This window comes from Cetorhinus maximus, chromosome 19 (genome assembly GCF_964194155.1).
Source record: "Cetorhinus maximus chromosome 19, sCetMax3.hap1.1, whole genome shotgun sequence".
NCBI lineage: Eukaryota > Metazoa > Chordata > Chondrichthyes > Lamniformes > Cetorhinidae > Cetorhinus > Cetorhinus maximus.
The window spans coordinates 38,386,845-38,401,044 of NC_135897.1; the positions used below are offsets into that span (position 1 = coordinate 38,386,845).

General features: G+C 39.3%; 1 protein-coding gene across 2 annotated transcripts in view; it reads left to right on the forward strand.

Moving 5' to 3' along the window:
- The window catches only part of rsrc1 (arginine/serine-rich coiled-coil 1), a 450,751-nt gene that overhangs the window by 250,153 nt on the left and 186,398 nt on the right, over positions 1–14,200 (forward strand). For both annotated transcript variants that reach the window (XM_078563745.1, XM_078563744.1), the window contains one exon: positions 9,590–9,641. In XM_078563745.1, the coding sequence (XP_078419871.1) occupies positions 9,590–9,641 (52 nt within the window). The remainder of the gene's footprint in view (positions 1–9,589; positions 9,642–14,200) is intronic.

Consider the following 14,200-nt stretch of genomic DNA (forward strand, 5'->3'; position numbering starts at 1 on the left):
ATACACATTTGTATCTATTTGTCTAAATACTGCATAATGTAAAGGCCAGCCTTTGCTCAGTAGCAGCACTATCACAAAGGAAATATTGGAGCAGATGACAAAGATCTTTGTCAAACATTAGTTTTAAGCAGTGCCTTAAAAGAGGAAATGGAATTGGAAAGGTTTAGGAAGGGAATTCCAGAGTTTAGGCCCTTTGCAACTGAAAGCCTAACAGCTGGTGTTGAAGCGAGTAAAATCAGGAATGCACAAGAGGCCAGAACTGGAGGAGTGCAGATATCTTGGAGGGTTATAGAGTTGGAGTAAGTTGCAGTGATAGGCAGGGGTGAGGCTGTGGAGGGATTTGAAAACAAGGTTGAGAATTTTATAATCAGTGCGTGGCTCAATCAGCAGCCACTGCAGCTGAGTGAGCACAGGGGATGATGGGTGAACAGGATTTGGTGCATGTTGGGATTTTTGAGGATGCAGGAAATTTGGATGAGTTTAAGCTTATGGCGGGTGAAAGATGGGAGCCCGACCAGGAGTACATTGGAATAGTCAAGTTGAGAGGTAAGGTATGCCATGAGGATTTCATCAGCAAAGGAGTGAGACAGAGGTAGAGTTGGGTGATGGTACAGAGGTAAAAGTAGGCTGTCCTAGTCATGGCACAGAAATGTGGTTGGAAGCTCAGCTCATAGTCACATATGACAACAAGGTTGCAAACAGCCTGGTTCAGCCTCAAACAGTTGCCAAGGATAGGATGGGATCAGTGGTTAGGGAATAGAATTGGTCGTGGCGCCTGAAAACAATGGCTTTGGTGTTCCCAGTATCTACTTATTTGATACTAGATGTTGGACAAGCAGCCTGATAATTTAGAGACAGTGGAGGAGTTGGGTGAGTTGGTGGTGAAGTAGAGCTGGGTGTTGTCAGCATACATGTGGAAACTGATGCTATGTTTCTGGATACTGTCACCGAGGAGCAACATGCAGATGAGAAATAGAAGAGGCCAAGGATCAATCCTTGGGACTCACCAAAGGAAATGGTGCAGGAGCAGGAAGACAAGTCATTGCAGCTGATAATCTGCGTACGATTAGGTAGATAAGAACAGAACTGGGTGAGTGTAGCCCCAACCTTCTGGACAATAGTTTAGAAGCAGTGTTGTCCAAACAGAGTTTTCACCGGTGAGTCTATCAGCAGCAAATGGGGGAGAGAAACAGCCTGTGATTGGAAGAGCAGATCCTTCCAGACCTGTCACTTCCACTTCTCTGCGATTTGAACAGTGAGCCCACAGGCTGGATAGAGAGGCATGGCGGGCTGAATTGTGGTCTGCGTGCCCTATGTCAGACAATTCTGGTATAGAGGCATTGAAGGAGGATGGTCAAGTATGCCAAAGGCTGAAAACAGGTTGAGAAGAACGAGGAGAGGTATTGACCGCTTTCACAGTCACATATGATGTAATTTGTAACTTTGATAAAAGTCATTATGGTAGCCATCTCACTGGCAACTGTCTGAGGCTGAACCGGAGTGTTTGCAACCTTGGTGTCATTTATGAACTTTCAGTCACATTTCTGTGCCGTGAATAAGACTGCCTGCTTCCACCTCTGTTACATCGCCCAACCTTGCCTCTGCCTCCGCTCATTTGCTGCTGAAATCCTCATCTCTGCCTTTGTTACCTTTTTTATTTATGCATTCACAGGATGTCACCATGAAATTAGATTGTTGTAAAGACTCATTTAGCTCACTAATATCTTTTAAGCAATGAAACTTGCTATCCTTACACCATCTGGCTTATATGTGACTCCAGACCCACAGTGGTTGACTCCTAACTGCCCTTTGAAATGGCCTGGCAGGGTTGTATTCAAGAAGGTGGCTCATCACAACCTTTTCAAGGGCAATTTGGGCTGAGCAATTAAGGCTGGCTTGTCAGCAACAACGCCTTGTGAATGAATAAGAAAAGTTATTTTTTCCTCTGCCAAAAGGTGCTCCTATTTGACTTTACTTTTTCCTTAACATTTTAATTTCAAAATTTGTTAAAACGGAAGACTTTTTCCAAAACCTTTGCTTCTTGTGAAAAGCCTCCTGGTAAATTGAAGAACTGAATCACTGCACTCATGAAAGCCTACAAAAAGTTATGTCAAACTTGCCAAGTTCTTTGAGCTACTTCCCAATATATGACCCCTTACCTTTGATCCTCTGGTAAATTGTTTGTTATTCTCAATGATCTGTCACCTAATGTGGAAGCATATATTGATATTTGAGGAGTATAATACAGATTCACCAGAATGATGCCAGGTTTTAAAGGATTAAATTATGAGGACAGATTTTATAAACTTGGTTTGCCATTTCCTTGAGTTTAAAGAAATGGTGGGGATTTAGCTGTTTAAAGATGATGGGGATTTGATAAGGTATAACAGAGAAACTGTTTTCTTCAGTAAAGGAATCCAGAACAAGATGCAATAATGTTAAAATGAGAGCTTAGGAATGAAACCAGGAAGCACTTTTTCATGCATAGAAGAAATCTTGAACTCTGACCTTCAAAAGACCGTATTCTGGATCAGTTGAAATTTTTAAGGTTGAAATCAATTAACTTTTGTTATATTGAGTTTTTTAAATGTATTTGTACATGGGATGTGGGCTATGCTGGCTTGGTCAGCATTTATTGCCGATCCTTAATTACGCTTGAGAAGGTAACAATGAGCTGCCTTCTTGAACCACTGAAGTCGAGGGTATTGATGAATATGGAACAACAGCTCATAATTATATAGCATCTTTAACATCATAAAACATCCCAAGGCACTTCACAGGAGCATTATAAAACAAAATATGTCACTGAACCAAGCAGAGATATTAGATCAGATGACCAAAAATTTGGTCAAGGAGTTAGCTTTTAAGAAGGAAAGGAGGAAAGTGAGATAGAGAAGCAAAGACATGTAGAGAGAAATTCCAGAGTTTAAAGCATAGGCAACTGAAGGTGTGGCCATCAATTAAATGAACACAGATAACTTGGAGGTTGTGAGGCTGCAGGAGATTACAGAGAAAGGGAGAGGCCATGAAGGGATTTGAAAAGAAGGATGAAAATGTTAAATTCAGGATGCTATTTGACCAGGAGCCAACGAAGGTCATGAGCACAGGGGTGACAGGTGAATTGGACTTGAGGCGAGTTAAGACACAAACAGCAGAACTTTGAATTACCTCAAGGACAATGTAGCAGGCAAGCCAGGATTGTGTTGTAATAGTTGAATCTGGAAGTAACAAAGGCACGAATGAGAGTTTCAACAACTGATGGAACCTGGGTGTTCTTGCATACAAATCACAAAGTTAATATGCAGGTACAACAAGCAATTAGGAGGGCAAATAGTATGGTCGCCTTTATTACAATGGGCTTGGGATGAAGGAGTAAACAAGTCTCTCTGCAATTATTAGGACCTCGGTGAGGCCACACTTGGAATAATGTGTACAGCTTTGACCTCCTTACCTAAGGAAGTAGAAACTCAGCTTTGAGGGATACAACAAAGGTTCATGAGACTGATTCCTGGGATGAGACGATTGCCCTGTAAGGAGATATTTGGTATACTCGGCCTATATTCCCCAGAATTGAGAAGTATAGATGATCTAATTGAAGCATATAATATTCTTCAGGGATGTGAGAGGGTGGATGCTGGGAGGATGTTTCCTGTGGCTATGGATTCTAGAACTAGGAGCCAAAGCCTCAGAATATGGAGTCGGCTATTTAATGATGGAGATGCAAAATTCCTTCACTCAAAAGGGTTGTGAATCTTTGGAATTTTTTACCCTAGAATGCTGTGGATGCTGATTCACTGAGTATATACAAGACAAAGCTTGATGGATTTTTAGATACTGAGGGATTAAGGGTTGTGATGGTGAAGGAAGGTGGAGATGAGGTGGAGGATCAGCTATTATCTTGTTGAATGGTAGAGTGGACTCACGGGGTCAAATGGCTTACTTCTGCTCCTATTTTTTATATTCTTATTGATGTTGCTCATCACTAGAGTTGCAGTTGCAATATAATGTGACTAGATGAGAGATCTTATGCCTCTCACAAAGATAATGACCTGGAATTTGCAGTTGCAATGACAGCGAAATTGTCAGCTGCCATCATTGCCACCATTACTGTCTCAAACCGACGGTGACTTCTGGCTGCACAAGTTTGGTTAAAAGGGGAAACCTGCAATTTGCTGTCACTGATACCCTGCTTCTCCACAGGGTGAGTCTTGCAGGTTTTGCAGATGCACCATACACCGAATCAGATTTGAAATGAACCTCAACTTTTTACACAGTTCTCACAGTAAAATCATTGAAAATTTAAACCTTGTTCAATGGGAGTTAACTGAGTTTTAACAGTGCCTTCAGCCATAGTTCCTGGTGAACAACCCCTCTTACCCTGAAAAACTAGTTTTACATACGTGGAGTGCCTTTGCCTCACAATTTCTAAAGAAATTTTAAAGTTTGACATTCGAGTTTTTTTACCTTAACCCCTTGTTTATGTCCCCATATTTAGGTTACTTAGGTTAATTATAATTTGTGCTTTTCCTCCTTGATTTGCTGTCTGTGGAAATTCTTCAATCTACTTAGCATGCTTGATAACGTAACTGGCCACTAGAGATTCCCTATAGATGGGGTCAGAAACAAATTCACTCCTAAATTCAATGCTCTATCTTTGCTGAGTCTTTGTGGGCAACTTTTCTTGTGGTCAGCAGTGTGTAGCCCCTACACCTCAGAGCATAATCCAGGCCATTGAATTTAAATTTCCTTTATGGTATTTGAAGGTTTGGACATATTGCATGTTTACATCCAAAGTAGGTAATTGCTCAGCCATTTCAGATAAGAGTTGCTGTTGGCCTGGAGTCACATATAGGCCAAACCGGGTAAGGATGGCAGATTATTAGTGAACCAGATGGGTTTTTACAACAATCAATGATAGTTTCATGGTCACCAATAGTTTTATATTCCAAATTTATTAATTGAATTTAAATTCCACGAGCTGCCGTAGTGGGATTTGAACCCATGTCCCCCAGTGTATTAGCCTAGACCTCTGGGTTACTAGTCCAGTAACATTAGCATTACGCCACCATCTCTCCCTGGACAAAATCTACATGCAGCTAGAAATTAAATGTGAGTTGAGATTCAGCTGGAGTTTGTGTTTGAAAGCAAGATCTGTACCATGGACAGCGTAATTTGATGATTGAAGTTTATTAATGAATTCTTCCATAAAAGTCCTCAACCACATTCAACTTCTAATTATTGTCCATAGCGAGCAAAATAAACATATACAACAAATGTGAATGTGTGCACCCTTTCTTAAATGTTTTCTTTTTATTTTTAGCTACCATCTTGAAGTAGCCACAGAGGAAACACTCAAGTAAATAAACAAGCAAGTGGTACAAGCAGAATCCTGTTTATAGGGACTACTTATTTCAAATGGCAGTGTGTTTGAATCTTGAGCTTGAGAAAAACAGTTATAATGCACATAATTTTTTTGTGACTCAGTTATACTGTTCTTGTTTCTTTAGGGATGGATAGGAGAGAGAATTCCATTTGCGGGTTCTGTCATTGTGTTGTTCAGAAGCAGAACTCCACTCGGTGCTTGTGGGCAAAGGAATACAGTTTAACTATAATGCAAATTCATTATGTCTTTTCTGTTTTATATTTTTCAAGGAAATTAATTCATACCAGACATCTTTGTATAGGACATGCAGTAATTTATATATTTGATTTTTCTGATGTAATGGAAATATTTGGTGTATATTCTAAACTTACACCAAGATAAATGTTACATGATGTTAACATTACTTAGATCTGTATTGAGAGTTCCATCTAGGGCTACACGAGCACTGAATTACAGCTCATGAAGATTTTTTTTCTTGTATAAGTACAACTTATATTTAATCAGTCATCAATTTGGCTTCTTGCTGAGCCAACTTTAAATGCCTGCGCTATACAATACAATTTACACTCATTGTCAAATCATGCTCAGCATCACTGAAACTGTTGCAATGGAACAAGCACACAAAGTGTACTTCTACATTTCAGTAAATTTAAGTAATTAATCTTTTTTTGCTGTTGCTTGATGGAGACTTTTTGAATATTTACTCCGAAAAAGCATTGCAGGTATACCTTGTCATTACATGTGTGATTTAATATGGCTGCCCTATCATTTTTGTTGTCAGTTTTTCTACTTATGAAGTTGACACTGATTTCTTTTTCAGCTACTTTGCTTTGACCAAATAAAATAGAGTTTGGCAGGATGTCACTAATGTTTTGTCGGCTAGTTTCCCTTTTGTTGGTTCCCAAACAGGAGTTAAGAATAATTTTGCAAAACTGTAACTTATTTTTTACAGTTATACTGAAACAGTTGTCCTTGCTGAATGTCTGCGCAAGTTGGTGCCTTGATGATGCCTGGAATGCTATGAATTTAAGGTTAAGCCTTGCAGTAGCTTTTCTACAAGTAAAAACAGGAAACACTAGAAACATTAATACACATAGTTCAAAATTTTCAGTGTGTTTGATTGATTAAGTAAGGGGAAACTTTCAGCTGAAGGAAGGGTTGGCAACAAATGACATAGATTTAAGATAATTGGCAGAACCAAAGGGGAGATGCAAAGAACTTTTTTTGCAGCAAGTCGTGGTAATCAGTTCTGCACTGCCTATAAAGATGGTGGATCCAGATTCAATAATAGCTGGATTTTGTGGTCAGCAGTGAAGGAATGTGCTTGCTGTTCACTGCACTGGCAGCTGCCAATGATGCTTCACAGGTTTTTGAGCAATGACGATATCGCGAGGTGTCTGAAGCAGTGTGACGCCATGTACAGGGGCCTGTAAACCGTGTGAGCAGGAAAACAGCAGCAAGACTCTTCAAACAATCGGATTGATGATCCCTCACTGAGGCCCACAGTGCTGCATTTTCTTCCTGGGGGTAGGACCTTGATGTTAGGGACAAAACCAGATCCCATCCATGCTTCAAATGTGATTTTCAAGGGAACGGACACCGTTCCACTGTTAGAAACCTGAAATAAAAGCAGAAAATCCACAAGTTGATATTCAGGATTCATGCTGCTCCATAAGCTGCACACCAATGGCACCTTGCCATTTGATTCCTCATTCGAATGTGTTGAATGGCATGATATTCCTGTCCTGACTTCGTAGAATTGAGCTAAACTCACTGCAAAATTAGGGCTTGTCAATTCCAGGCTTAAGTACCCTTCTTAATGTCGTGACAAGTCTGAGTCACGAGCAAACAACTTCTTGCCAATGAAAATTTACTTGCACAAGTGCAGAGTCCCTTTGGTTCAGATTTTTGTTGTTAGAGATTTTGAAAAAATATTTTGCTTTTTCTTTGTCTCTTCTCTGTTAATCAATCTTTCTATCGGTCTCTTTATTTTGCTTTTTGTACCTGATTTGACATTGAATTCACCATTGTAATATACACTTTCAGATTCAGAATCTGCGCTGCGTGATACTTAATTCTTCAACCTTATTGTTTAAGGGGATACTTAGCTACGTATACTCTTCACATATGTCCCAGGTGCCTTGTAGAGGGTGCTGCATTATTTGGGTCTATAACTTGCATCAACTTCCAGTGCAAAAGGTTATTGAAATTAAATGATGAGTAGCAAGGCTACTCGTACATTGGCTACAGTTATTTCTGATTGATAGGTCTGTTTTGTAACTCCAGCTCTGTTCATTTGTTTTCACTTACTTTGCAGTAAGTTTTAAATGTAGTTTTAATTGAGTGTGTATTCTTCACATGCCAAATGTAAATTACTTATTTACATCTATGGATTATAGGAATGTTTTGACCAGAGCAAAAAAAGCTTTGAAGTTATGACTGTAAAATTTGTTCCATTTAATTTGTGTTTTCCAGCATATTCATGTGTATTTTAGCATTTCCCAAGTTAATTACAAAGATCAAGGCTAACATAAAAGCGTTACTCTTGAGAAATGATGAAGAGCTCTATTGTTTTTCTACTGATGTGAATTATATTTTGAAGCTGACACCAGTGCAATTAGTGATCCATTGTTACTTTGAAAGACTATTATTTTTACATATACTGCTACCGACTGGTGCATTTCAGGCATTTTTGCGAGAGTGGAGTCCATTCTGAGTTATTCATTGAGGTATTCATTCCCTCAATCAGCATCACATTGCTGTTTGTTGGAGCTTGTTTAGCACAAATTGGCTACCCACATTTCTACATTACAATGGTGACTGTGCTTTGCAAGTACCTAATTAGCTGTAAAATGCTTTAGGATATTGTGTGGCCATGAAAGGCGAGAAATAAATATGTCTTAAAAGTACAATTATTGTAGCCAAACCTAATCCCCATCTTGCTCTAAGTTACCTGCTCTCAGCTGGGTAATGGCAGTCAGTTGTACTACGATGGGCTTTAGCAATCCAGGTTTGAGAAGGGATTGGCTAGGGAACCTATTCAGTCTGTTCAACCCACCTACATGTAGGCAATTGAGGACATGATCTGGCTTGACTGTGATGGTCCCCCTATTCAAATAGCCAGTTCATGCTCGCTGCTAGAGCTCATACATAAATATGGCTATTTTGACAAGTTAGCATAGGATTCGAAAGTGTCCCTGCAAAGTCTCTAGGAGGTGAGGGAAAGGAAAAAAAATTGTTGAAACAGAAACATAACAGTATGTTGTGTTCGAAAGCATCCCTATAAAGTACCTCACAGATGTTACAGAATACATTTTGATGTTTTTTTGTCTCTCTATAATGTTTCTATGCTCCCAGTTTGTCTTAACAAAACCATTATACAAAGTGGTGTATATATTTGCATTACACAAAGTTGCAGAAAGTATAATTTTGATAATACTTGAAGCTGTAGTGTTAAATCTGAGGATTTGTGTGGGGGAGGAGGAGGTTGATGCCTTTGAAGGATTATGCAAATGTGAACATTTCTTTGCTGAATGGGATTGCAAGGAGCTCTGGTGGCACATGTGTATGAACTGACTATGCAAATCCTCAAATAATCTAATGATCCCAAACTACAAAGAATTAAAGCAAACTTTACATCTTTTTCATTTGTTGGAACTTTGTTATAATAGATGCAATACCCAAGCATGCATGTGAAAATGAAGTGCCTTTTTTTTGTAATAAATGTTACTAGTGGTGGCAAGAGTACTTTTTGGATTTGTGGGATGGGTATTGTACAAAATGTTGGTCACAGTACAATTAATTATATTTTGGCAACTTAACATTTTATATTTCATTATGCCTCAATTTTTTTAGAACGGTACTGCTAAAAGAAGATACATTTTAAGTAATGCTATGCAGAAATTTTAAACTTCTAACTGAAAACCTTGTTTCAAATTGTGTGGTGTTTTAACTGGGCTGTTTATTGTTGGCTGGTCAGTGTTTTTATGGGCACCTTGTATTCCACTCTGAATCAGAAACTGAGGGTGTTCCACCAGTCATTCAAACTGTTTTTCTGAATGCTGTGTCATTTTGATTACACAAAGAATTGTATATTGTTGTGCACAGTTCTTTTATTGCTTGATGAATGAAAATCCCTTGGACTGTGTCATCATTAATACAGAGATCCATTATATTTGATGTAGGTTTATCTTTGTTGTTTTGCAGCCCCCTGCGGAACAGGCCAAAGCAAGATTACAGTTGGTCCTCCAGGCTGCTGGTAGGTGATGGTATTGAAGTATCATATTGTTTTCTATTCCTGAAGTATCGTGCACCATATGAAATTGAATTTCCTTATACACATATTGTGTGTGTAGATATTTTCAAAAGATAGTTTACATTTTCACTCAGTATGTTATTTTCTTAGTTGTAAAAATAAGCTTTGCCTCACCAAAAATAAATAAAGTAAATGTTTCTTCTCGTGAAAGCTATTAAGCCCAGATTGTTGGCTTGCTAAAAACAGATTCTGAAATTGGTTGTTGAATGTTTAGTGCAATTTCTTTTTTTGGCAGATGAGATTTGTTTGTATTTGCCTGCCAAGTTATTTCAATTTTTTGAAACTGAGATTCAAACTAAATTGACATAGACTTGTATAAGCTCTTAATTAGAAACATGCATTTGTTTATAAAAGATAGATTAATGCTGATAAGTTTTACCAACATATTTCAAATTTCCTGATCAAGAAAATTGTTTTTACTATTTGTATATGTATATGAGCAAATATTTTATTGCAGCTCGTATCACAATTTGGTGAAACTTGTTTTTATCTTTTACTGATATCCTCTGATGGCGTGGCAACTTGAATTTGATTGATGAAGGTGGAAGGTGTGTATGTGTATAATGGGAGGTTGAAGAAAGAGTATAATAATTATGCAGAGTAGAAACTGTCTGTATTGCCTGAGAATGATGCACCTTGTTTCATCTAATGGAGAGTATTGTTGAATACCACCATGCAGACATGTTGTGCAGACTTAGTGACCTGGAATTTTCTGCAAATTTATGCCAAAAAATTATATAATCAAGGCTTAATGCCAGCTTCTGGTGCAAAAGATGAAGGAGGTTTGGGCGTAAAAGATGTTCTCTAATTTTTGTCCAAATTACTTGAATTTCTTATATCAATTTAGTGTAACCTCTGCCGAAGTCTTCTGGCACTTAGTAACATAGGCCCAAGACCCATACAAAAGAACAGCCACATGAATTCCCTGCATTTACAGGAGTTCTGAACTGGCTGTAAATGTATGCCTAATGTTTTTGACAATTTTTTTCTCGCTGGGTCATGAAGTGTACTCTCTGTATCTTTTATGCCACATGAATGATTTGCATTAGAAACAGAAATACTTCCACCTGTGTTTAATGTACATAAATAATGGTTTGTTGGCTTGAAAATTCAATTTTTATGCCTAAAAAGGGATATGGTGTCAGTTTAGCACTGACCTTGGGCTGAGATTCGTTACAATGATTTCCACATTTCTCTCACTTTTTTTTTCCATTTTGGCTTATGTTAATTAGATTCTCGGAAAATTGTGACATAACTCGCCTCTGGGATGACCACTGTAAATTTTTACGTAATTTTCCCATTACACTGGTTCAAGAACCTCCAGGCCATTGACATATATTGACTAATTTTAAAATAAATTGCTGGGTGTTGCAAGCAAAGTGAAGGCAAGTTATGTGTGCCACTGTTTGTCTGTTAACCTGTATCTTCCTCAATAAATTATTTGCATGAATATTTTAAAATTACTTTTAAATTTTCATTGGAATTTATGTGGGATTAGTGGCCACTATTTATGCTGTATTTATGTATCTGTAAATTTGCCACATTGACAACTTAAGATTTTACTGTATTTACTAATATTTTTAAGGCAGGAGTAGATTGATTCCCTTGCCTAACAAGAATCTAAGGTTATCGGGGTTAGATGGGAATGTGGAAATTGAAACACAAGAGCAGCCGTGATCTTATTGAATGGTAGAGCAGGCTTGAGGGGCCGAATGGTCTACTCCTGTTCCTATTTCTTATATTCTTATGTTTGTTACCGAATTTGGACGTAATCAGACAATTAATTCTTAACTTGAATGCACCATTGCAAAACATGCAGGTTAGTTTTTATTTGTTCCTGAATTGTAGGTGTCGCTGGCAAGTCCAGTATTTTTGACCATCCCTAATTGGCCTCAAGAAAGATGGTGATCTTGAACCATTATAGTGGATGTGGTGATGATACTCCCACAGCACTGTTAGACAGGGAGTTTCAGGACTTTTGACCCAGCAGCATTGAAGGAATGGCTGTCTATTTCCAAGTGAAGATGGTGTGTTACTTGGAGGGGAAGTTTCAGATGGGCCGTATTCTCGCACGCCTGCTGCCCTTGCTCTTTCAGATGGGTTTGGAAGGTGTTGTCAAAGAGACCTTGGTGCTTTGCTGTAGTGCATCTTCTATGGGGTATATACTGCACCCACAGTGTACTGGTGGTCGATGGTGTGCCAGTCAAGCAGGCTGCTTTGTCTTCAATGGTGTTGAGCTTCTTGAGTATTGTTGGGCCTGCACTCATCCAGGAAAGTACAGAGTATTCAGTCACATTCCTGAATTCTATTGAAACATTACCATATATAGTGCTCTTTCTGCATTTGGGAACAACAGCCTTTCAATGACTTGCTAACCATGGTCTTTGACTATTTGATGCATTTCCTGTGGGGCAAGACCATGGCTGTTCCAGGGAAATGAAAAGCCTGACTGACCTCAAGCTCCTTATTATCCATGGATTTCTTTCAAGTGACAAAGGAGAAACCATCCACTTTGAGAGGGAATCCTCACGCTTCCTGTAATAGAATGTTCAGTGAGGCTGATTCATGCAGTGCCCAGAAGAACCCATGCATTACCCATGATCATTACTTATATCCTCAATTTGTGGAAGGTGTGCAACTTGGAAGTATTCTGAACAGTGAGGAGGATAGTGTAGAAGTTCAAAAGGGCATAAACAGGCTGGTGGAAAGGACAGACGAGTGGCACATGACATTTAATGCAGAGAGCAGTTAATAAAGCATATGACATCCTGGGCTTTACCAATTGGGTCATAGAGTACAAAAGCAAGGAAGCTATGTTGAACTTGTGTAAAACACTGAATTGACCTCAACCAGGGTATTGCGTCCAGTTCTGGGCACCACACTTTAGGAAGGATGTGAAGGCATTGGAGTGGGTACAGAAAATTTCATGAGAATGGTTCCAGGGATGAGGAGCTTCAGTAATGTAGAAAGACTGGAAAAGTTGGGACTGTTTTTCTTGGAGAAGAGAAGATTGAGAGGAGATTTGATAGAGGTATTCAAAATCATGAGGGGTCTGGATAGTGTAGATAGGGAGAAACTGTTCTCATTGGTGGAGGGATCGAGAACCAGAGGGCATAGATTTAAGATAATTGGCAGAAGAAACAATAGCAACATGAGGATAAACTTTTCCATGCAGCAAGTCGTTAGGATCTGAAATACACTGCCTGAGGCTATGGTGGAGGCAGGGACAATTGAGGTTTTGAAAAGGGAATTGGATCATAATCAGAAAAGGAAAAATTTGTAGGTCGAGGGGGAAGAGACAGGGGAGTAGCACTAGGTGAATTGCTCCTTCAGAGGTCCAGCACAGACGTGACAGGCCTAATGATCACCTTCTGTGCTGCAGCCGTTCTATGATTCTATGTTTGTATATCTGTTAATATTGAGCACTTGTGTTTTGGTAGCTCTCCAGTCTTTGTCTCAAGCCAAAACTTTCAAGGTCCTGATGCTCGACAACAGTATTGAACAATGCTCTTCATGCCAAAATCCTTTTCAAGGTGTCTCTCAAGGACATTGAGGATCAGGTTCCCTGACTTTGAACTAATTACAGCAATGTTACCACTTAAAGAGATCCTGTTATTACTGGTCAACCCAGTCTTCTGCTGAGAGCCCACCCCATCTAGAAAGATTTTCGGAGATGTAGCCGGTCCACCCTGCGAAAGCCAAGGTTTCAGGCTTTGTTTTTTGTTGCTTGCAGTCTGGCATCTTCCCTTACAGCTGACCTGATCCTTATCTGCTGGCTTGTTTTCCTCTGGTTGGAGTGCATCGTTTTTAGCACAAGGCTGATGAATGATACCAGAAAGCTAAGTGGTGAAGGATAGAACTGGAGTAATCTTCATACGTTTTTATAAGCATTTATTTACGGATATATACTTTGTAAACACGCACCACATGCAGAGAAGTGTGAGGTGATTCATTTTGGTAGGGAGAACATGGAGAGACAATATAAAATAATGGGTACCACTCTAAAGGGTGTACAGGGGCAGAGGGACCTTGGGTATATATGCATAAGTCATTAAAGGTGGCAAGACAGGTGGAGAGAACAGTTAATGATGCATATGGTACCTCAGCTTTATTAATAGGAGCATAGAGTACCAAAGCAGGGAGGTTATGCTGAACTTGTATAGGACACTAGTTAGACCTCAGCTGGAGTATTGTGTCCCAGTTCTGGACACCACACTTTAGGAAGGATGTGAACGCATTGGAGAGAGTGCAGAAGAGGTTTAAAAAAATGGTTCCAGAGATGAGAAACTTCAGTTATGAAGATAGATTAGAGAAGTTGGGACTGTTCTCCTTGGGGACATAAGTTCAAGGTGAGAGGCAGAAGGTTTAGGGGGGAATGTGAGGAAAAACTTTGTTACCCAGAGGGTGGTGATGGTCTGGAATGTGCTGCCTGGGAGGGTGGTGAAGGCGGGTTTCCTCACGTCCTTTAAAAAGTACCTGGATGAGCACTTGACACGTCATAA